The sequence below is a fragment of the Lepidochelys kempii genome, chromosome 6 (assembly GCF_965140285.1).
Source record: "Lepidochelys kempii isolate rLepKem1 chromosome 6, rLepKem1.hap1, whole genome shotgun sequence".
NCBI classification, from domain to species: domain Eukaryota; kingdom Metazoa; phylum Chordata; order Testudines; family Cheloniidae; genus Lepidochelys; species Lepidochelys kempii.
The window spans coordinates 80398043-80421706 of NC_136385.1; the positions used below are offsets into that span (position 1 = coordinate 80398043).

Consider the following 23664-nt stretch of genomic DNA (forward strand, 5'->3'; position numbering starts at 1 on the left):
GGCTCTTGGAGAGTGGATAACCTATGCCAGTGGGAGAATCCCTCCCATCAACATACGTAGTGTCTACACTGAAGCACCGCAGCTGTGTTGTTGTCACCGTTTAAATGTAGACAAGCCAATAGACTTCAAAGTCACATTTTCAAAAGGGATTTAGGATCTTAAATCCCATTAGACCTCTAATTAGCATTGGAAGTCAACTTCTTTCAGAAATGGGATTTAGGTACTTTTGAAAATGTTACCCTATATCAAACAGTGAAAACTAAGCCACACATGTAAAGAAAGAGATTTGGTTAAGAATTTTATTGAAGAACCAAAACAAAAAAAAGAGTACGTATGGTAATAGGTGGATGAAGAAATGATTTAATTACATTTAGAGGACTTAAAATAAGTAACAATCTCAACAAGATTAACACAGAAGCTAAATTCTCAGAGCTGTGATGTGACAGCAAAATTAGCTGTGAAGAGAACATTATTCATGTCACTGCTATCCATCTTCCAAACCACAATGTGGTGTATGTTTCTGCATAGCAAGTTACATTAGCAGCTGCTTCAGTTTCACCTAGCTCTGAGGCAGGGGTGACTTGGAGGACTGATAATGGGATATGGAGCCTCTCATAGTCGGGCAAGTGGTATGAAACCACCCATGTTAAGTAGTGACCTGAAAAAAATTGCTGCTCTCTGATGCTCATTTAGATGAGCTATGTGAAGCAAGTCAGTATTACTCCGGTTTCTCGTGTATACATAGCCACATCATACACATGTAGCCATCATTTTTGGTATTCTTGCTGGTAGGATCTTAAGAACCAAGGAGCAGGTTGGACATGGAAACTGACCTGCCCTCCAAGCCCTAGTAGTAGCCTCCTTAAGAGCATTTGACACAATTGAGACAAAGATGGTAAACTTGTCTGCATTGTGACTGCCATATTTATTTGCTCCCTATAAAAAATAAAAACCATCCCTTTTCAGTGCTGCCACAAAAGAGCATCTTTCAGAAGCAACAAAAGCATGGAAATATTTAAAACAATTCCACTAAGTTCTTCAGCAGCTACATGGATAAGGATTAATCAAAAGGAGAATACCATCCGTGAGTTTATATTAAATTAACAACTTAAAGGATTAGTAAGGACAAATCTCAGTCATTAGCACAATAAATTTTAAATGTATTCTCCTTACATTTACATTGCATCAGTTTTAAGCGTCAATTCACTTCACACATGAAAGTGAAAGTAAATATCTGAAGCACAGGAATAGGACAAACTTTGCAGAGTCTTACAGCACGGGAAAGTTGGCAAAGTTCATTGTCTGGAGAGGAAATGCTATTCACACACATGCTGCAAAAACAACAGGGGGTAGGAATGGACTAAAGAGCATGGAACACACCTGCTAGCAAATGTTTCTCTCCTAGGGTTTCTGAACATCTCCTCATCCACTGCAAGGAAGTATAGTGCTTATTCAAGTCCTGTGCAGTCTCCCTCAGCTTCAAAAAGTAAGACATTGGCAATGGATCTAACAGACATTGATCCTGGAACCTACAAAGAGCCTATTTTCAACACATAAACTGAAACTTCACAACTGTCCCTTCACCTAGCTGTAAGAATCCTATGACATCATTTCCTTGACTTTGATTAACTTTAAATATTTCAGAATGTTTTCCTTGAGGAAGTTTTATGGAAAACAATGTCTCAGGAAACTAACACAGACACCCTAAGACACAATGATGATCAGGAAGGCTAAAACTGAAACATTTAAGTGTGTATTCTTCACCTGCAAATTCCAGTTATTTGTATTTTGATAGTGGCTAGATGCCCTCAGTCAGGATACAGACCCCTTTGGGCTGGGTGCCATTTTGACACACAGGAAGAAGAGAGAATCCCTGCCCAGAGTAGCTTGCAATCTAAAGAGACAAGCAACAGAAACGAAGGTGGGGAGCTGCATAGGGGAGCAAAATGTAGCAAAGTGGGCAGAGACTAATTTTTTTTACCCAAGACAAACAACATATGAAGATTAAGGGAGGGCAGAGGTTATATGTATATACCATATATCTCTAGTTACCATATATCTCTAGTTATGCTGGTAGGTGTAAATGGCAGCCATTAATCACAAACCTGGTAAAAGTCTCTGGGCATACTAGGCTCGCTTCATTCAGGCGAACAGAGGGAGCAATTAAATGTGCCTTTGTTTAGTGATAGCTGAAACAGTAGAGGCCACCAACCAAGGCACAGGCCAGCATTCCAAGGACTGAGCAGAAGCTAACCATGTGGACCAAGGGATTTCCCTGAAGACTGAAAGCAACTCAAGGGGCTATGGAATTGTTTGGTTGCAGCTGTGTGTGAGTGAGGAGGAGAAAGGAACCAGAAAATGAAGAGAAAACCAGCAGGCACTGAGAGCAGCAGTGATGTGTGGCCCTGGGAGACAGAATCCAAGAGACAAAAGCTTCAACAAAGCATAGTACTCTCTGAAAAGGCAGACTTGGATTTCTGAACAAGGAGACTGCCTCATGGATTTGTGTAAATTCTCTGTAAACAAAACAGGTGTGCACCAAAGAAATACCGGGCTCTTATAATCAAATTCTCCTCCAAATGGAAACAACGCCCCAAGCCCGCATACTGGCTAACCAGTCAGCCTACAAGAGGCATTTTATTATATATCTTGTAGCACATACACAAACGAATTTAACATAACTATATCAATCTACCTATTAAAGGCTGGCCAATTTCTGGCAGCTACCTCAGCAGAGGTGGGTTTTCAGACAGTTGTCACCTTATGATTGGTTAAGGGCGGAGATTTCATTCCATAAGCAAGAAACAGTATGGAAGGAAGAACAGAAATATCTATGGGAGAAGTGAAGCAAATAAGTGGTCAAGATGGGTGTCATTGGTAGTGGAAGTGAATGAAATGTGATGTTTATGCTGGTACTGTAACTGAATGGAGAGGGTCAGTGATAGTTATTGCAATTTGTAATTTAAAGTCCTCTCAAGTGAATGATATAGAAGTTTCAGAGTAGCAGCTGTGTTAGCCTGTATCCGCAAAAAGGAGGACTTGTGGCACCTTAGAGACTAACAAATTTATTTGAGCATAAGCTTTTGTGAGCTACAGCTTATGCATCCGATGAAGTGAGCTGTAGCTCACGAAAGCTCATGCTCAAATAAATTGGTTAGTCTCTAAGGTACCACAAGTCCTCCTTTTCTTTTTGATAGAGAAGTGTAACTGAATGTTATAGTTATTATTTCCACACATTTAAGATTATAGTGTTTTTTTTTGTTTTGTTTTGCTTTGCTTAGTTTTTTTAATGGCAAAAACCTAAGTATTTTGCATACAGATTATATACCACAGCAATCCTTAACTTCAAAGTATTCCTTCCAGCAATGCTGTTCCACAACCATGAGTGGTATTTGTGGTACTTGAAACATTTCAAGGGAAATGGAAGTCACATTCAATAACTTTGTATGGGGAGCAGCAGCAAATTAAACTGCACCTTAAAAAAAAGTTGCATGGAGAACAGGAGGACAAAAACAAAGCTTAACCTAAGAAATTCACATTTATACTTCAAAAAGTTGTTTAATGAGTTTAAAATGGTCTAGTACGAGAGCAATCCTATTATTAAAATAAAGTTAAGCACATAGCATAATGGTCCTGGTCTCTGCAAGCTTTGGGGCAGAGGTTAGTAACCTGTGGCATTTGAAGCTGTTTGTTCCTTCCCCTGTGAAGAAGTCTCTGAGAGAAAGTTGCCTCAACACTTCACTTAGGGTGAGGAGTTTATTCCTGGGGGGGGGGGGGACGACGACGACTGAGTGATTGCGCGCTCGCAGAAAACACTCCCCCCCACAGAATTCCTGTGTTTCCCTGCAGAAAACAGCAAGGAAGCCAAGAGAAGCCACACAGTGGTGGGGGAAGCACGAACATGGGTGCAGTTTTGAAAGGAGACTGCCCCCCAAAAAACAGAGGCGAGGCATGGGGGGGGGTGCAGATGGGGTTATGTGCCACTGCTCCCCCCTCATTTCTGCAAGCGCAGAGTTGCCTAGATGAAGGAAGGAGGCTGCATCTCAGGCTCTGCTGATTCTGAAACTGAACACCGCCTCCTGGGTCCTAGTGCCAGTCATGCTCCCCTTCTGTGTGCTGGGAGCCTTCCTGTTTTCTGTGCATCAGTGAGTGCCCGTGGTGGGGCTGGGTAAGGCAGGTGTTGGAAATGAGGGAAGGGGGGTAGCGGGAAGAGGCAGTGGGGAAGGAAGGGGAGTGCAACAGGATGGCGGAGAGGAATGTGGGAGTGAGGAGAGAGAGAGAAGAGAAGGGGAATCGCGGGGGGAAGCGGGAGCTCGGCATGTGCTGTCCCCTTGGTGGCAGCTGGGGCTCCCTCGATAAGCAGGCCCATAGAACCCTCACCCTTACAAGCCCTACCCCCCTACACCTGGACCCCTCCGAGGAGCCTCCCCAGCACCCAGACCCCCACCCCACTGAGCCCCAACCAGCTGCACCTGGACCCCCACTCCATCAAGCCCCACTCCCCCAGCACCCGGACCCCCACACTGAGTGCCCCACACCCAGACCCCCTGCCGAGCCCCATCTCCCTAGACCCCCCGCTCCGCTGAGCCCCAACCACCTCCACCTGGATCCCTTGCAGAGTGTCCTGCACCCGGAACCCCACAACGAGCCCCTGTGCACCCAGATCTCCCACTGAACCACCCACACCCAGATTGCCCCACACGGAAACCTCTCACCCCACACCTGGATCCCCCACACTAAGCCCCTCCACACTTGGATCCTGCTGGGCTGAGCCTGCCCAACTCTCACCAGGTGTGCCTGGCACAGAGAGGCAGGGACCCAGGGTCTTTCTGGGGCAGGCCCAGGCCTTGCACTATGTCAGCATCAGGTGCAGCCTCATCGTCGAGTCCCTGAACTGGCTGAGGTGGAGGCTGCAGCGTGATTTCCCACCTCAGTGCAGCCAGTGGCCTGTGCTCCCCACTGCCATGCTGGAGCCACATTTATTTATTGACAAATAAAATTTGCAGAATTTTAAAATGTTGTGAGCATAATTTTTTGGCGCAGAATTCCCTCAGGAGTAGGAGTTGCTCCGAGATAGAAAAAATTGGAAAGAGTCCAGAGGAGGGCAACAAAAATGATTAGGGGACTGGAACACATGACTTATGAGCAGAGGCTGAGGGAACTGGGATTGCTTAGTCTGCGGAAGAGAAGAATGAGGGGGGATTTGATAGCTGCTTTCAACTTCCTGAAAGGGAGTTCCAAAGAGGATGGATCTAGACTGTTCTCAGTGGTAGCAGGTGACAGAACAAGGAGTAATGGTCTCAAGTTGCAGTGGGGGAGATTTAGGATGGATATTAGGAAAACCTTTTTCACTAGGAGGGTGGTGAAACACTGGAATGCGTTACCTAGAGAGGTGGTGGAATCTCCTTCCTTAGGAATTTTTAAGGTCAGGCCTGACAAAGCCCTGGCTGGGATGATTTAGTTGGGGATTGGTCCTGCTTTGAGCAGGGGGTTGGAGTAGATGACCTCCTGAGGTCCCTTCCAACCCTGATATTCTATGATTGTAACGGTAGGGAAAGAAAAAGGGATAGTGTGTGACAGAGACAGAGAATTCTTACTATTCCTTTGGTCTTCTGTTGATTTCTCTTAGCGCTTGGAAGATCTGTTTTTTTCTTTGGCAATTTTAAAATGGAAATTTTCAGCTTTAGATAAAAGCCATATGAAAAAGTAGGATGTTCTCACATTCAGCATTTTTCAGTGCACTATTATACGATGAAGAGGAAGGAAAGTCTAGAGAAGGCCTCGTCTAGAGAAGAAAATTGTATTGGTTTAACTTAAAGTGAGTTTTTATGTCCACTTGGTATAATCGGTGCAAACTCCTTTGAACACTTAGCATTGGCAATACAGTTAAGCACCATGTTTTATGAAACATGATTTCTTAAAGTATACAGAGCTTATTCCACACACTCAGAATTTTATTCACACATTTCTTTAACAATAAGGCCAAACAAAAAAAATCTTTTTAAAAGAACTTTTGTTTAAGGTTATATAAGACGAAGTCCACAAGACTCAAAGTTAAGTCTGACTCACTTAACATCTTGTCATTCTGTCTGGTGGTGTGAACGAGGCGGTAAAGTAATACAGATGGAATATCTGTTTTTAACTTTGAATTTACTAACTTTATGTCAAATCCTTTCCAACTCTTTTTATAAGAGACAGCCCCGTTTTCATCCTCTGTTTGTACTATCTGCAGTCACTGCTTTTCTCCATTTCCCCTGTCTACTGCTTGCTTGTTTTCTTCTCCATCTCCACAGTTAAATGGTATATGGCTCCTCCATGCTTGTCCGTCCTACTTTATCACTGCAGTATAATAGAAGGCTTCGTGTAGGCAAACAATAGGGTTTCTTCCCCCCCTTTGACCTATTATTCCACAGTCTAATAGACTGTGAGGCTATGTGTACACTACAAATTACTTCGGTATAACTTAGGGCATGTCTTCACTAGCAACATTAAAGCGCTGGCCACAGCAGTGCTTTAACATGGATATGTAGTCGCGGCATAACGCTGGGAGAGCTCTCTCTCAGCGCTCTTAAAAAAAAACCTCCACGAGGGGAACAGCTACCAGTTCCCAATGCTGGTGCACTGTCTACACTGGGGAAACTTGCAGCGCTCGGGGGCTGGGGGGGGAGAGAGAGGTGTTTTCACACCCCTGAGCGAGAAAGTTGCAACGCTGTAAAGTGCCAGTGTAGACAAGCCCTTAATTTGGCATAATCAACACCTCCGATCAACGTAAGTTATACTGACCTAACCACCGGTGTGGACCATGCTATATCAGTGGGACAGCTTCTCCCACCAACACAGCTACCATCGCTTGAAGAGGCAGCAGTTATTAAGCTGATGGGAGAGCTCTCTCCTGTCGGATTAAAGTGTCTTCACCAGATGTGCGGCATTGGTGCAGCTGCGCCGCTATAATGTAGACATAGACTAAGGCAGCTTTGTAACACTGTTCCTAAATTACCTTTCAATTAGTTTCAATCCATTACAACTCCTTATACCATCATAAACAATTCTTTCTAGCCTTAGATCCCAATACAGCAAAGCATTCAAGCATGCAGTTAAGCATGTGCTTAAATTTTAAAGAGTAATTTCTTGCTCCCTCTCCTTCAGCTTGTAATGTTTAACAGTTAACCTTCTCACCTGTCCTTCTCTTAGGAACCTATAGACATGGAGCAGAGAGGTTCTTTACAGAGATCTTTAGGTCCTTAGTAGTTTTGTACAATACATACTGAATTTACATTTGGAATGACAAATATGTTTACCTGATTTTTAAACACATCATATAACTCACAAGCTACAACCTGAACAGTGAATATAGTATAAACATTACCATAATTGAGTTTCAGGTTTCTGTACATATAAGAACCTAGATTCCAACACTAGGACTTAGCAGGGACTTCTTGTACATGGAATATTTACCACCATCATTTAAAAAGTCACTTCATGTGGGCTGATTGTTTCAGTTTGCAAGTTAAGCTCTCATTAAAAACGAGTTATCAAAATTACTTTAGTACAGCACAAAGTAAACTAGTCAGTGGAAATTAGACCCACAAAAGCAGTAAGACACCTCAGTCCTTATACATTCCACTATAATTTTAACATCCTTGGTTTTTATATAAACAAACATCAATAAAAGCCAATCCAATGAATGAGAAGAACAAAATTAATAAAATACAAGTACACTAGAGTGTGGTAAACTTCACAGTGAATTTAAGTTTACTTCCCTGGCTAGTTAGGTTTTGCTGACAATACAAATAATCCTAGTTTTCAACTTTTCCACCAGGATCCTGTCCAATACAAGCAAATTCTTCTACAGCCAATGTCTTCTACATATCGTGGGGGAGGAGTGGCTTCGCAGAATTCACTATTTTTAAAAATAATTTTGATGTATATCTACATTCATTTTTAAGTGTTTTTAATTTATCCATTTAAATTTTCACAGTTGCAGGAAATTGGGGAACTCAGGCAGTACAGGGGAGTCATACAATTATTTAATGTATGACTCCCCTGTAGACATTGATATTCAAAAAGTTAAACCGTTATAACCCTTAAAAAGACAAAAATTGTCAATATTGCATGTAAAAATATATAAAATACCTAACCTTAAACTCTAATAAGTTCTTAACCAGCATTGCTCTTACTTTGCCTGTCTGTAAATTTCTATTATTAATTGATGGAAATATTTTATCGTCGTTTGTGTGTTTACATTGAAATCAATGTTTACCAACATTTACCGACTAAAATCTGATCCTTCCAAACCTAAATACATAGTGACTTTTTTTGATGTCTGGTTGGCCCTTATGTGTACATACATAAGCACATTATATATTTGATATACACGTTAACATATATACATGTATATTATGCATATATGCGCTAAAAGGAGAGTTATTAATAAGTTTTGCCTTTTTATACTTTGGTAATTTAAGTTAAGTTGTATTGGAAAGAAATTATTCTGGAAAAAAACATCAAGAAAAGCAGACTTCTCTGGACACACTTCAAGTCTGACGCTTGTTTACTGAGAAATTCCAATGGTAGTTTCCCAATATGAACACTGGTATTACTCCAGGTCCTGACAACTTCACGAAAACTCAGAGCTTGCATGTAGGGTTAGACCACAGGAAACTCAGGCCTGAAAACTTCTTCTCCAGTCAAACCAAATAACTGAAACTAATTTTAAACCGTACTTCAAAGTGTTTACACAACTATATTCCTAATTCATCTGCATATGTATTTCACTCTGATAATCCTAAAGTATTCAGCATAAAAGTGCAATTCCTTCAACCCTTTAAAGATTGCAGTAGAAAGGCGATGGAGGAAAAATGAAAATGAAAACTAAGATCCTATGATACTAACAGCTGAAAAGAAAACGTTACAGAGTCCACAATTCAGACTTAAATCTCATATTCATATTTCAGGGTTTCTCTTTCTTTGGCTGTCAGCCATATCATTTTAGCCAGAAGGTGGTATCAGTTCACCATGAGTTTGAAAACAAACAGTTTAAAAGTGTGCGTTAAGGGAAAATAATATGAAATCAGAATATTAAACAGATATGTTCTTGCTATATTTGTTGTTCAAACGGAGATATAAATAGTAAGAATAGATGCTTGGGCAAGAGACATCAATCTGACTGACATCTCCAAGCAGCTCGCAGTTTCCCCCAGCTGCTCCTGATTTTATAGTGATACACTAAAAACAGTTACAGAAAAACTGTTTGCAACACAGCCTGAAAAGTAAGAGGACATTATTACCCAAGACATACTCAAGAGTTTCTGGGCAACTATTAGGTTATCTATTACTGCAATGCCTACAGTGCACAAGTATTATAATTTTTTTCTAAGGTATTGAATACATAAATGGCAGTTCCACTTCAAAAAACTAAAACACTTTTTATTTTAAACCAATCACTTTAGATCAAAGAATGTTCATAAAAAGGCAACAGCAAAAACGAAAATCCACTCTATTTCATACCTTTCTATTTAAAGGGTGTCGACTTAGTTATGTCAGAGACAAAAGGTTAAAGGAAATCCAATGTACTGTTACTATACATCTGGCTTAGTTTTTGCATTGTTTGCAACAGGAACAATGAAAAAAAATCAATGAATCACTTCTTTGCTCTTTAACATGCTGCTGGGGAATATTTGTTAAAAAGTAAAATAAATGAAAATGGTATTTTTTAAATTGTGGAATCATTTCTATTGGTCTTCAGTTTTATGAAAGCTTGTTTGGTTTTGTTTATTTGTGTCAAGGCTTATTCCCCACTCTGGCACTTCAAATTTAGAAGGTGGGGGCCCGCAAGGATTCTAAAAATTTAGAATCTCTCCACTCAGGTTTTTATTAAACTCCCAAGGTTTTAGCTTTTCTCTGACCTTGGATTGGTAGATGCTGCCACCACCCAAGTGCAGAACCCCCTTGAGAACCCAGGAAGGCGCACTTGGGAATTCCTTCTTTTGGAGTACCCTCGAGCCCTTTCACACACACACACATCCCCGCCCGGGGAAGAGCTGAGGGGGGAGGGGGGCGGAAGAAATCAGCTGTTGCCACCAGCTAGTTAAACAACATGTGCACTCTTAAGACACAAAAATCCAGTTCTGTTCTTAAAAAAAAGTAAATTTTATTTATAATAAAAAAAGAAAATACATCTGGGAACTTAGGCTTTTGCTAGATTTAAAACAAAAAACAAAAAAACCTCACAACTACAAGGATTAAGCATCAAGAATAGCTCTCTTGAAGTCCAGCTTAAAGGTTACAAGCAAAACAAAAGCGTTGGGGTTAGCATGGAGGAATCCACAAGCCAGAGAGAAATAAAAGGGATAAACCTAATCTCGTCTTCCTAGACATTTCCTGATCTACTTACATATCTGTGGTTTTAGATGAGTAGTTTCTAGGTATCTACTGACGATTTCTCATACCTGATCCAAGCTTCTCACAGCATAACTGCCTCTCCCTGAGAGCAGACAAAAGGGAGTCTTTGTTCAATTTTTAGAAGTTCTAGCCTTCCCATTAGCTCTTTTGGCCAGGCCCACTCACTTCCTTTTACCTATGCATAGAATTGAGACTTTTTAACCGTTTACAGATAGAGCAATTAGATAACAGCTACTAAGAGGGATTTTATAGCAATGGCTGGCTGGGTGTCCATAAAAGGTAGCTCCCCCACCCCCGCCTTCATTTATCATAATTTGTTTTAACAAAATTCAAATGTGGACAGAAATTTAAAGTGTTCCTTCAGGGATTTACAAATAGTTTAATAACTCTTTTTTATCTCCATACAAAGAAGTCTGTCTTCTTTTGGTAGTTGAAATTATATTTATTTATGCTCTAACACATATATAGCATCTCAGTGCTTAAAAACAAAACAAAAGACCCGTCAATCCGAGGAAAGCAATTAAAGTGTGGCATACATATTATGCTGTCACAGAATTGAGTTCACTCTCACAATCTGAGTGAGCAAAAAGGGCACTATATAATACTTATGCTTTAACATCAGGGTAGGAAGAAAAGAATATACAAATTTAAAATAGCAGAAAACATCAAGGCCATGTTATCATATTACCCTTGGCCCAAACTCAAATTTGCAGTTTTTTTGCTAGCTACTTGGTAGAATCCTAATGAGATACTGCAATGCATACTAAAAACATGCCTAAACACATCAGCAACAAGGAGACCATCCTTCTCCTTTCTACATGACGACCTCAAAGAGATTTTTATGTTCTTTCTTCCCATCCTCACCCATCCTTCCCATCCTCACCCAAAACAGTAGTAATACTTCTGTTTTTCATCCCCTTTTTAAATTAGGTGACAGTGACATTCTTCACAGAGCTGAAAACAGCTAAGTTGCCATGGTCCCAATGACGTAATCATACACAGAGGGGATCTTTGAAAGGAACAGGGGAGTGTATTAGTTTCAGACAATTGAAGGAAATACAGGAGAAGCAGGTACAATATAAAGTTCATCCCTTAGAGGAATAGCTGAATCAGATTAACAAAGACCTAATATTTCCAAGTATACTAACTACAGGATAAGTTCATACTGTGCAACTATGCCACCAACAGTTTTAATAATAACTGTGAAACCTTCAACTAAATCAGCAATATCTGTCAGCTATATCATATGACAAACCACACACTTCCTGCATTCAAACTTATAAACATTAAAGATGTAACCATCATAGTTCATCCACTTGCATTATTAAAATGCAAGTCACACTGTTCCTTATAGCAACAGATGATAGCCAATCCGTTAATCAAACTTCAAAGATAAACCAAAAGGATGGCTAGATGTCAAAATTATTTATCTTACCTGACAAGCAGATGTAGGTTAAATATTCACCCTGGCCCCCAGTTGCTAGGAAAGGGATCTTTTTCTTCGTTCTCCTTTTCACTTGGACAGCTCCCAGCATCCTTTCATCGTGTGGGGCGAAAATTTCTTTGTTGATAGCAGCTTTGGCACTCATCGTAGATCAGAGATGGAAGAGGCTGCTGTCTTCTCTAAAATAAAATAATCAATCAAAAATTTAAAATGAAATGCTAAGTTACAAGAGACTATGGTTGACTTTCATGTAGATCAATTATTCTGGACTTCAAATTAAGTCTTGAATGACTTGAAAGGCTTTGCACAATAATTTCACCTCTTGTCATCTAGAGGTGGGATTTTCAAAAGCACCTAAAGGTATGTTTTCACTGCAGAGTTAAATCAAAATTTACCTACAGACAAGTTACTCCTCTCGAGTTAGCCTTGCTCAAGTAAGAGCAGCCGCACTGCAAAAGATTTGCAGTGTCTGTACTGGTGCTGTATTCATTCATGTGTAGCATATCTCATGGTTCTCAGTGCTGCAGTAATCCAAACTGTTCTATGAATTCTTTACCCGTGAATTGTGCGAAACCACATCTGTCCTTCTCAAGTGCAGAGAGAGACTTGTGGGAAGGCATTGAAGGACTAGCAGCATGTGAACATGCACCAGAACTGGCTTCATCCAGGCCCTAAAGGTGCTCAACCACCCGCTCCACCCCAGGACCCACCCCCACCCGATCCCTTCCCCTAATTCCCCACCTCTGCCCACACCCACTCCGCCCCCACAGCCGGCCCGATCCCACCCTTTTTCCCAAGCCCCCATTCCACCCCATCTCTCCCCACACAGTTCTGCCTCCTCCCCCCCCAGCACACCACGGGACAGCTGATCGCAGCAGGTGGGAGGCGCTGGGAGGGAGAGAGAGGGAGGAGTTAACTGGCAGGGCCACCAGTGGACAGGAGGCGCTGGCTGACGGTGGGTGCTAAGCATCCACTATTTTTTTCTGTGGGTGCTCCAGGGATTTGGTACCTACGCAGACATGTCCTCATTACAGAGTGGTCGTGTTAGTAACAGATGAATCATGTTCACTTGACTTACAGGTAGAGGTCACTCAAGATATAGGTAGCTTATACTCTCTCTTGAGCGAACAAGTAGAGTTAAAAGCACCTCCACAATGTAGTTAAGAGTGTTTCTATGTGAACAGGAATCAAGTCAGGAGCAATTCTCAAGTTGTAACTCCAATTAACTCATCATTGAGTGACTCCACTAGGTCTTAAGAGACTATATGGCAGCTAGTTATGAGGAAGAGTGCCTCTGTCACCACAAAGATTGGACTCCTCACCCTCTTTCTGTCACTGACCCCAGCCCTGTTTTCTCTGGAGACTTCCAAATAAATTAGATGACCTTCCGTTTGACTCCTTCAAATAGTTTAAACTTATTTCTCCCTTGGGAGCCACTCCCTTGATACCAGCCTATAGGGCAGGGGTGGGCAAACTACGGCACATCTGGCCCTCCAGGCATTTTAATCTGTCCCTTGAGCTCCCGCTGGGGAGTGAGGTCCAGGGCTTGCCTCCCTCCAGCCAGGAGCAGGGTCGCAGGCTTGCCCCACTCTGCGCAGCTCCCAGAAGCACCAGCATGTCCCTCCTCCTGCTCCTATGCATAGGGGCAGCCAGGAGGCTCCGCACACTGCCCCCACCTCAAGCGCCACCTCCGCAGCTCCCATTGTCCATGGTTCCTGGCCAGTGGGAGCTGCAGGGGTGGTGTCTGTGGACAGGGCAGCATGCAGAGCCGGCTGGCTGTGCCTCCACGTAGGAGTTGAAGGGGGGACATGCTGCTGCTTCTTCTGGGAGCTGCTTGTGGTAAGCACCCCCCAGAACATGCATCCCTGACCCACTCCTGTGCTCCAACCCCCTGTACCACCCCGATCCCCTTCCCACCCTCCAAACCCCTCAGTCCGGAGCACCATCCTGCACCCCCAACCCCTCATCCTCAGTACCACCCCAGAACCCTCACCTCCCCCCCCCCGCACCCCAACCCCCTGCCCCTCTCGCATCCTGAACTCCTAATTTCTGGCCCCACCCCAGAGTCCACACCCCCAGCCGAAGCCCTCACCCCCTCCCACATCCCAACCCCCAATTTCGTGAGCATTCACGGCCCACCATACGGTTTCCATATCCAGATGTGGCCCTCGGGCCAAAAAGTTTGCCTTCCCCTGCTTTAGAGTATGTCTACACTGCAAAATTAAGTCGACATATAGCCACCACAGTAATTAAATCACTTTTGCATGTCTGCACTACACTCCTTGTATCAATTGTCTGCACCCTTTCCAGGAAAGCTTGCACCAATTTAACTGTTAGTATGGGGCATTGTGGAAAGGCTTCTGAAAGGCAGCAACAGTTGATGCAAGTAATGCAGTGTCTACACTGACACTGCGGTGACCTAATTACATCACCTTAAACACTACGCCTCTCGCATATGTGCAGTTATTAAGTTGGTGTAGTGGGTGAGTTACATCGGTGGGAAATACTTTTTAGTGTGAATTAGGTTGATGTAAACTGCCTTATGTCAACCTAACTCTGTAGTGTAGACCAGGGCTTGCTTATTTAGTACCTAGAAAGAATGAAGAGTCTTAGTCCAATTCAGCATCACTCCTTTCCTTTGAATTTTAAACTTAATTGATTTTCAAACAGATTCTGTATCCAAGTTCATTTGTAAGTTAATGAAATGCCTGCTCCCCCCCCCCCCACACCACCATTCAGCCTCTCTATCTCCACTATATCTAGAATATTTAACATAAGACTCAAAAAGAAAAAGGGCAGGACCTCTGAATTTGCAGGAGGAATTGATGAAGAATCTCTTAGTTCTATTCAATATTATTTAAATGACTCAACCCAGCTCTTTATTCATCCAGCTATCTAAGACAAAGACAATGGTTAACCCTTGTTTGCCTAGTTTCAAGCTCATAAGCAAAGCAGGTCAAAACTTAGTTGAAATAACAACTGCCCCCCCCCCCCCCGATGTCTAGGCCCCGATGTGCAAACCATTACACAGGTGCTAAACTTTATGCATGTCAGGAATCCAGATGAGGTTAGTGTTATTCATCCATGTATTCAAGTCTGCAGGACCAGGCCCTTTTTCTCCCAAAAAAAACACGTCTTGGATTTTTTTTTTAAATTTTTCAATTTTAAAAATTTACTCTGTTCTTCATAATGTACTACCAATTTAGATTGGTCAGGTTAGTCAAACAATGGGGATTTTTTCTTCAAAATCAAATTTATTTTTGAATAGCTATTTTGAAAATTTTAAAATGTGCTTTTGAAAAGGAAAAAAAAATCTATAAAAATACTATACAAATTTTCAGTCACACAAATTAATCACTTTTGTAAACGAATGCAAGGCTTTTAAGATTTTCACTTTTAAACAAATTTTCCAACCAGCTCTACACAAACAAGACAGGAATTTAAAATTAGGCCATGTCAATATGTACAGCACTGCAGCATCGCAGATGTACTGATACAGCAGCAGTGGTGCGGCGCATCTATGAAGACGCTCTATATCGATGGGAGAAAGCTCTCCTGCCCACATAAAAAAAACCCACTGCCGCGAGCTGCAGAAACTGTGTCAGCAGGAGAAGCTCTCCCGTCGACATAGTGTTGTGCAAATGAGCGCTTACATCAGTGTAACTTATGTCACTCAGGGGAGTGGAATATTCACACCCTTGAGTGACATGAATTTTATCCACACAGGCTGTAGTGTCAACATATTTGTTAGCAGTGGCAATTGTGCAATTTGATGGCTGGGTTAAAATCCTGCACCCAATTTAAATTGCAACTATAATTCAGAGGGGTGGGGTTTTTGTTTGTTTGTTTTTAATTAAAGTTGGCTCCCTTTGTAGGGAATTTTACTCAAGGTAAACTAAAGGCTACTTTGAAGAAGTCTACAGTGAGCCAGCAATATGTGACGTCTTACTGGTATCCTGTCTAGTTGCCCTCTTCCCCTCCCCCCGCCAGCCTGCACCCTTTTCACAGCACCTTTTCGTTCGGTGTATCGTTGCATAGTGCACAACTAAACTCCATAACTCCAGTCATAAAGGCATTCAAGCACTATCTATACTGGGGGGTTAGGTCATCTTAACTATGTCCGCTCACGGGGGTTTTGGTGTAGACCTGGCTAAGACTGAAAAATTTTAGAAGTTGGTCCAATAACAAATATTAGAGAGGTGTGGTCAGATGGTTACCTCTTCCGCCTCATCCGGAAGAGCCCATCACAACAACAAATCTATGAGCAGCAAGAGCCAAGCCGCTAGAGTGGGGAGCTGGGCCCAGTCCTACAGGACAGGAGCCATATTCTGCACCAGGCCAGGATAGAAACAGTGACACCCCCTCACGCGTGCACACCAGAAAGTGGGGCCTGACAGTTTTACTCAGCTCCACTCCGCCCAAAAGAATATCTTCACCAGTTGCCTATACAATGAACGAATTACTGTATATTGACCTACGCTTTATTTCATGGATGTCTGAGGCAGAGGGATGGAGGCATGCAGACAGGTAGTATTATCTGAAATGCATTGAACTGGAGCAGGAAAGAAGGATAATTAAACACAAAGGGAGCCTGGGTTGAGTTTCAGTTTCTGACTAACAACTCACTCACTCACTCCCAAGTGCCACAAGCAATCAGACTGTTAGCCAGAGAAATATAATTTCAACCCTAAAACTAAGCAATTTGCTGTTATTGTTTCATCTCTCTCCTTTCTGGTTTGTGTGTTTGTTTCCATCTCCTTTTGCTCCTAGATCCCTATTTGCCTCTGCTGACCAACCCTCAACCACATGAAACTAACTTTCAGCTACCAACATATGATGTGCAGCGCTACAGAAGGAGGAAGAGAAAGTACACTGTGATCTTCGGTCATGGTTCTGCTGCTCCAGTTAGGGAAGTATCCTTTACAGAAGCAACATACACAAGTGAATGGAAGCAATTCTCCATTGAAGTTGGAAGGGAGAGAATCTCTCATGTAAGCGTTTCAAGGTGGGCAGAGGTGTTGATAGAGGGCGGAAATGCAGGATCCGCTTGGAAAAAATAGCTCCCTGTTCACATACCTACTGAAAGCACCTCCACGTTGTTGACAACTCATGATTTTGTGGTCTCATCATATCTGGCTTTTATTTAAAAGCCCCACCTCTTGAATGTATATGATTGACAATCAGCTTTCACTTAAAAAGAAGTTATTCACCCTCATGGTTGCAGAAAGGTTGAAGATGTGGACCATAAATGCCCAAGAACCAGAAGGTAAATAAGAGCCACCAAAAAAATAAAATAAAAATGATTATCTTGCAACCCACTCAATTTTTTAATATGTGGGGAAGGCAATACTGCTAGTAAGATAGAATTCTAAAAGAAAAAATAAAGCCTCACTGTTTTTAGCTCCTACCTGCCGCAAACTTTATGTTTTTTCCTCAAATTGTCTTTGAAAAATCTGCTTCATCTCACTATTACAACATATAAAAATGCTATGGTTCCAATTTCAGAAATTGAAAATAGTTGGGTACATGGCTAGTTATTGTCTTTGGAACTGCTCTCTTCAGCCACAGTACAAAATACTACCAGGTGCCAGCAATCTGAGTAATCAGAGCCCAATTAAAATCTACTCAGCTGCCTGATTTTCACCCACAGCTGAGAAGCATCTCATTTTGTAAATGAAATAGCTATAGGTTCATTAGAGGCTTGTTACTAGGTGCTTAACTCTTATCACATGCAGAAATGTGTTCTACCCTGAAAGCCAGAAACAGCTTGGTGGAAACAGCATTTCACATCATGCAATATGCCTGGATTCAGATGCCAATCCACAAAGGATTTACAAGCTCTCATATTTAACAGTTTTGTACTGCCACCCATCACTATGTATGAGCCTCTTCCATGTAAAAATTCAGATTTCCAATCTATGTCCATAATGGATTTCATAGAGATCCTAGTTCATCAGGAGTTATGGGAGCTCTGCTTATGGTATGGTCCATATTTTTAATTTTTTATAGTCTAGGCATAACTTTTCTAAAGTGATTAGCAATTTTGGTGGCCTAAATGTTTGGTGACAAACATGATACCTTAAAAGGTGCCTGCAGTTTTCAGATAGTGCTGAGCACCTTCCTGCTGAAAATAGGCCCTTTTAGAGGTCTCAAGATAGGCAATTCAAAAAATCTCTGGACACTTTTGAAAATGTAAGCCCTTGGTTTTATCATTTGTCACAGGTAGTCTCCGAAGAGTTGATGGTACCAGCTAAGGCAAAGCATTTGACCTTTACCTTTCATCAATATTTTATATCCATTGCTGCCTCAAGTAAAACAGTTAACAAAAAGTGTTTTGAGGAGTATACTGCCATTCTGAAGCCAAGAACTGAAGGGATAAAAGACCTGCTCCCCTCCTGATCAGGCTTGGGGCACATACTTGAGCCATATGGTCTTTCACATTTGAGTATCCTGCCTCCAGTAGCAGCAGCCAAGCTAGATGGCTCAAAGGAAGATGAGCCATCCTCCTCTCCCCCTCAATGAATCCACTCCTGCTAGACAAGAAGTTAAATGTTTTGCTCAAGGTCACACAAAATTGTGACAGAGTTGGGAGAAGAACCCAAATGTCCTGACTGACTTTTTTGCTTTAAGCAATTAATCTCATTCATATTACTGTAATGATAATCTTGGAGGTATTGAGAAATTGCTTTACCCCCATGCAGATTTTCACTCTAGCCATGTTACAGTTTTATGGATATTACAGCATTTACACTCCAGAACGTAGACCAAACTGAAACACACAAAGAAAACTTCTCCTGTCTATTTAAGCAAATATGAATCATGTGCAGCATCACACAAATCCTTCCATGCTAAAATCTTTCTAAATGAAATCTATGCCAAGTAGCAGCTTGCAGTTAGACAGCTCACCCATTATTCAGTGATACAAGAAAAAAAAATCAATTAAGCAAATTTACAATAGTTCTAAAATTAATAAACTACTTATGATCAAGCAGATCTGTCCGAGTGAAGCCCAAAAGAAGTCAAACAGTGAGCCACTCGGAAAGTTTGCTGGAAGTCTCAGAAGAGCTGACATATCACATGGAGTTGTCTTGTCCTTGCTTGCAGTTGCTTTTAGTGGATTGTGGAAGCAAGAGGATCCAGCCAATGTCTTCATTAGGGCTCCTGCTACATAGGAGGGGTTAAGGAAACCTGACCTACAGGGAACAGAATTATAGTAGTAGAACTGGAGCTGCTAGTTGGAAAGGTTTCAGAGTGGTAGCCATGTTAGTCGGTATCAGCAAAAACAACAAAGAGTCCTTGTGGCACCTTAGAGACTAACAAATTTATTTGGGCATAAGCTTTCGTGGGCTAGAACCCACCCAAATAAATTTGTTAGTCCCCAGTTAGAAAGGAATGTCCAGTGGAATCAACACAACTCAAAATGCTGTGCAAGATGAGGAAAAGGACCAGACGCCCAGGAGAACGGCAGAAAAGGAGGCAAGAAGCATGCTCAGAGAAGCAAGAGGACAAACATTGGGAGGGGAAAATGAAATGACAAAAGGAGAAAGTGTAATTCATCTATTTGCCAGCAAGGGGAAAACACTCATATTAAACACAGTTACAAATTAATGTAAAAAGAAAAGGAGTACTTGTAGCACCTTAGAGACTAACATTTCTTTGAGCATAAGCTTCTCGCTATTACTTTTCAATGTATGAGACTGCTGTATTCACTAGGATAGTACTCAGGCATAAACAGGATTGTGTCAGGAAGACAGCCTCTCTATTAAGTTATGGTGCATACTATGGAAGTGTTGAGTAACTAACTGTTGCTGAAATCACCAAGAGCTATGAGACAGTGCTTAAATCAACTTCAGTCAATGGTAGTGTCATTGTAAAACACGACTGTTCATAAGAATAGCTTCTGCTGCTTTATGGATGTAGGGGCAAGGTTGCGGAAGATTGGCGAGGAGCTAAGTGGTGGACTGAGTATGTGACTGGATGTAAGCAGAGGATGCAGGCAGTTTCAATGAACTTTGTCTGACAGACCCTGCAAAAAGACATTGTAGCATAGCTCAGCATATTTTTGCCTGTAAACGAGTCAGTAATAAGCATAAATCATACATACAAGACTGTAGCCAGCTGTTGACCCCATGTAACCCCTAGATAAGCGCGGCGTATATAGCGTCGCAGAGGACTTCCTCGCCCCCACCAGCGGAGTCCTGCCTGGTCAGCTGTCCCGAATGGCCAGAGTCCCCTGCAGCCCCTCCGCGCGTCCTAGGGGCTCCCCCGCGCAGATTGGAGCGTAAGTTCTTCCTTCCATAAAGCATAGTTTACTATTCTTAGGTCTGAGTGTCCTCCTTTCGCTGGTATCTCTCCCCCCTCCCCCCCAGCCCTTGTGGGCACAATGGATCTTGATTTTCCCCTGGATATTTGCTTGCTATAAATGCTAAGGCAAAGCATTTGACCTTTATCTTTCATCAATATTTTATATCCATTGCTGCCTCAAGTAAAACAGTTAACAAAAAGTGTTTTGAGGAGTATACTGCCATTCTGAACACAGAGGTAATCTAACTTTTCAAAATCCAAACTTTAAGACACCCAATTTCTAGACTTGATCCCAGAAGAGGTTTCGGACTTAAGTTTATCCTTAAAATGTAATTAAAGAATTTAAATTAGCTCTGCATACAAGGATTAAACTAAATAGGTCAACTTCACTTACAGAGCCAAGGTGAAATCCTGAAAAGGCTGTTAGTTTAGTAGGTAGGTATTCCGATCATGCTATTCTGTACCATTCTTTCAGTCTGTTAGTTGTTATTCTTCAAAATAAATAAAAGTAAGAAAGTGTCTTTTCTCAAAAGATTCAGGTACTGCTTAAAAGGATAGAAGCCACTGCCCATATTGCAAAATGTCTATTACAAACCTATTTACATACACTCACAACTTTCCAAAATCATCAATAAACTATTAAAGGAAATATTCAGCTCCAATGGAGGAATTGTCTTAACAGCTGAATTTTCAAATAGACTTTCCCACCCCACTTCACAAGCACATGGTCAGTGATGAGTGGTTTACAAAAAATGTTTTTAAAATATAAAAGTCATAAATTTGTGAAAGCACAGCATAGTGTGTGTGAATTTTAATTTTAAGTGGTGATTTTAAACATACATGTGGTATGGTTTTTTGCACATTTACTTAGTTGCACACCAAAATGTTGAGTGAACCTGCAGGGACTTCTAAAAGTGGCAAGAGAAGGTGATGGCAGTGGTGAGCTGAAGCCAGTTTGCACCGGTTCGCTAGAACCGGTTGTTAAATTTAGAAGCCCTTTCAGAACCGGTTGTTCTGCAAGGGACAACCAGTTCTAAAAGGGCTTCTAAATTTAACCGGCCCAAAGTGGCGCCTTTGGCGCCGACTCCACAGGTGCTCCAGCCCTGGAGCACCCAAGGGGAAAATTTGGTGGGTGCAGAGCACCCACCGGCAGCTCCCTGTCCCACCCCCAGCCCCAGCTCACCTCACCTCCGCTTCATCTCTGCCTCCTCCCCTGAACACGCCGCCCCGCTCCGCTTCTCCACCCCCCCAGGCTTCCCACGAATCAGCTGTTCGCGCAGGAAGACAGGGCGGGATGAGAAGAAAGCGGCGGCTTCCCGCTCAGGCCCAGGGAGGCAGAGCGGAGGTGAGCTCCGGTGGGGGGGCGGGGGGGGGGCGAGGAGGGCCACCTGCGCTGCAGCAGGTAACGGGGGGGGGGGGGGGGGGCGCACAGGGGAACCGCTCCCTGCCCCAGCTCACCTCCGCCACCCTCAGCCGGAGTGGGAAGCTGCGGCCTGCTTCTCAGCCCTCCCATGCTTCCCTCCGAACAGCTGATTCGCAGGAAGCAGGGGGGAGGGGAATGCGGAGAAGCAGAGCGAGGCGGTGCGTTCAGGGGAGGAGGCGGAGGCAGAGCGGAGGTGAGCTGGGGCCGGGCGCAGCACCGGGCATTCTGCCCCCACCAATTTTCCCCGTGGGTGCTCCAGCCTAAGCCTAAGCTTAGTCCCGCCTAAGGCGCCACTTTTGATGTGATCAGTGGGGGGAGCGGCCGCTCCTCCTGCTCCCCCCCAGCTACGCTCCCCCACCCCGAGGGGCCAGAGGGACCTGCCGGATGCTTCCTGGGAGCTGCCCTAGGTAAGCACCGCCAGGACTCCCCACCTTGCCCCCCGGCAGGTGCCTCGGGCTCTTAGGGGTGGAGTGGGCAGCCGCTATGGTGGCCCACGAGGGCCTCCAGCCTGGTTCTGGGGGCAGTCAGGGGATGGGGGTGTCCAACGACCCCCTTGTGGGGTGAGGAGGGAACTCGTTAAAATTTCGGCAGCTTATCACTGGGTGATGGTGTAAGTCCATACAGCCAAGAGACAGCATGACAGGGCTGGAAAGCTTCCTAGATTTCTTCCTACATCTGCCACTCAGTGGCAATAAAAATTTTGCATTTTGTCCAGCACCGTTTGCTTGTCTCCAGCTTATCAAGTGATCTAGATAGCTCTCTACCAATGACCTGTCCTCTCCATTATTTACCACTCCCACAATTTGTGTGTCACCTGAAAACTTTACCAGTAAAGGTTTTGTTTTCTTCCAGGTCACTGATAATAATGTTGAACAGCGTAGGATCAAGATAAGAACGAATCCCTACAGGGTCTCACTAGAAACACCTGTCTGATGGTGATTCCCTGTTTACATTTTGAGATCTATCAGTTAACCAGCTTTTAATCCACTCCATGTTTTATATCGCTCTAGTTTTTTTACTCAAAATGTCATGCAATACCAAGTCAAACACCTAACAGAAGTTTTAGTATAATGAATCAACACTATTATCTTTATCAAAGCCAACTTGCAATCTCAAAAAAAACCTGATACCAAGTTTGACAGGATCTATTTTCCATAAACCCATGTTGATTGGCATTAATTACATTACCCTCTTTTAATTCTTTATTGAGTCCCATATCACCCACTCCATTATCTGGCCCAGAATTGAAGTCCGGCTGTTCCTATAGATTTTTTTCGGACAAGACCTTAAATGCCATTAAGTGTATAAGACACTAAAGAGCCTCTGACTTTTTAAAGCAATAAAAACGGATAGAGGTTTGCGCCAGCATCCAACAAATTCTCCTCCCTCTGTTGTTGTGCAGTGCATTACTTTGGCCAAGGCACTACACATCAGAAGCAACTTACGAACTGTTATGAACAAATGTGTTCACAGTATTCTCTGCTTAAGTGGAACGCAGTAAGTCAGGGTTGCTTTAGTGAGGTGTCCCACAGTAAAATGATTTTGCCTAATGACCATGAATGGTAATCACTGCTGCTCAACAGGGACTAACTCAGCACATGCTAAGTAACAACACAGTGAATAACAAGCTGTTAAACAGGGATGGCCTGGTAGTCTTGAAGTACACGGGTGTCCAAAGCGTCATGACCCACAGGTCGACCGGGTTACTGGGGGGTCATCACATTCCAATTCTCCACCCAGTAATCTACTGGCATCAGCTTGAACTGGGATTCCTTGTAGTCCAGCTCAGACTCCAACTGGTAGAACACCAGAGTTTCTGACTGGCCCGCTCCCACTACATAAGCCAGAAAAAGGAACAGCAAGTCACCATACAACTGGGTTCCACCCTGCTTTGGACTGTTCAGCCAGTTCTACCTGGTCCTGTCTCCTGATCCTGACCTCCTGATTTGGCCTGATTCCTGGTACCTGACTCTTGGTTCCTGACCTCAGCTCCTGGTTCAGAATCCCAGTTGATGTGGGAACCCAGCCCTCCACTCTACACTAACCACTAGGCATAGCCACCTACATCCCAGCCCTGACACAAAGAAAGCAG

General features: G+C 43.0%; 1 protein-coding gene across 1 annotated transcript in view; it reads right to left on the minus strand.

Moving 5' to 3' along the window:
- The window catches only part of STXBP6 (syntaxin binding protein 6), a 209877-nt gene that overhangs the window by 156241 nt on the left and 29972 nt on the right, over window positions 1-23664 (minus strand). Inside the window, exon 2 of the mRNA XM_073348899.2 lies at window positions 11837-12024. Coding sequence (XP_073205000.1) covers window positions 11837-11990 — 154 coding nt within the window. The 5' untranslated portion in view covers window positions 11991-12024. The remainder of the gene's footprint in view (window positions 1-11836; window positions 12025-23664) is intronic.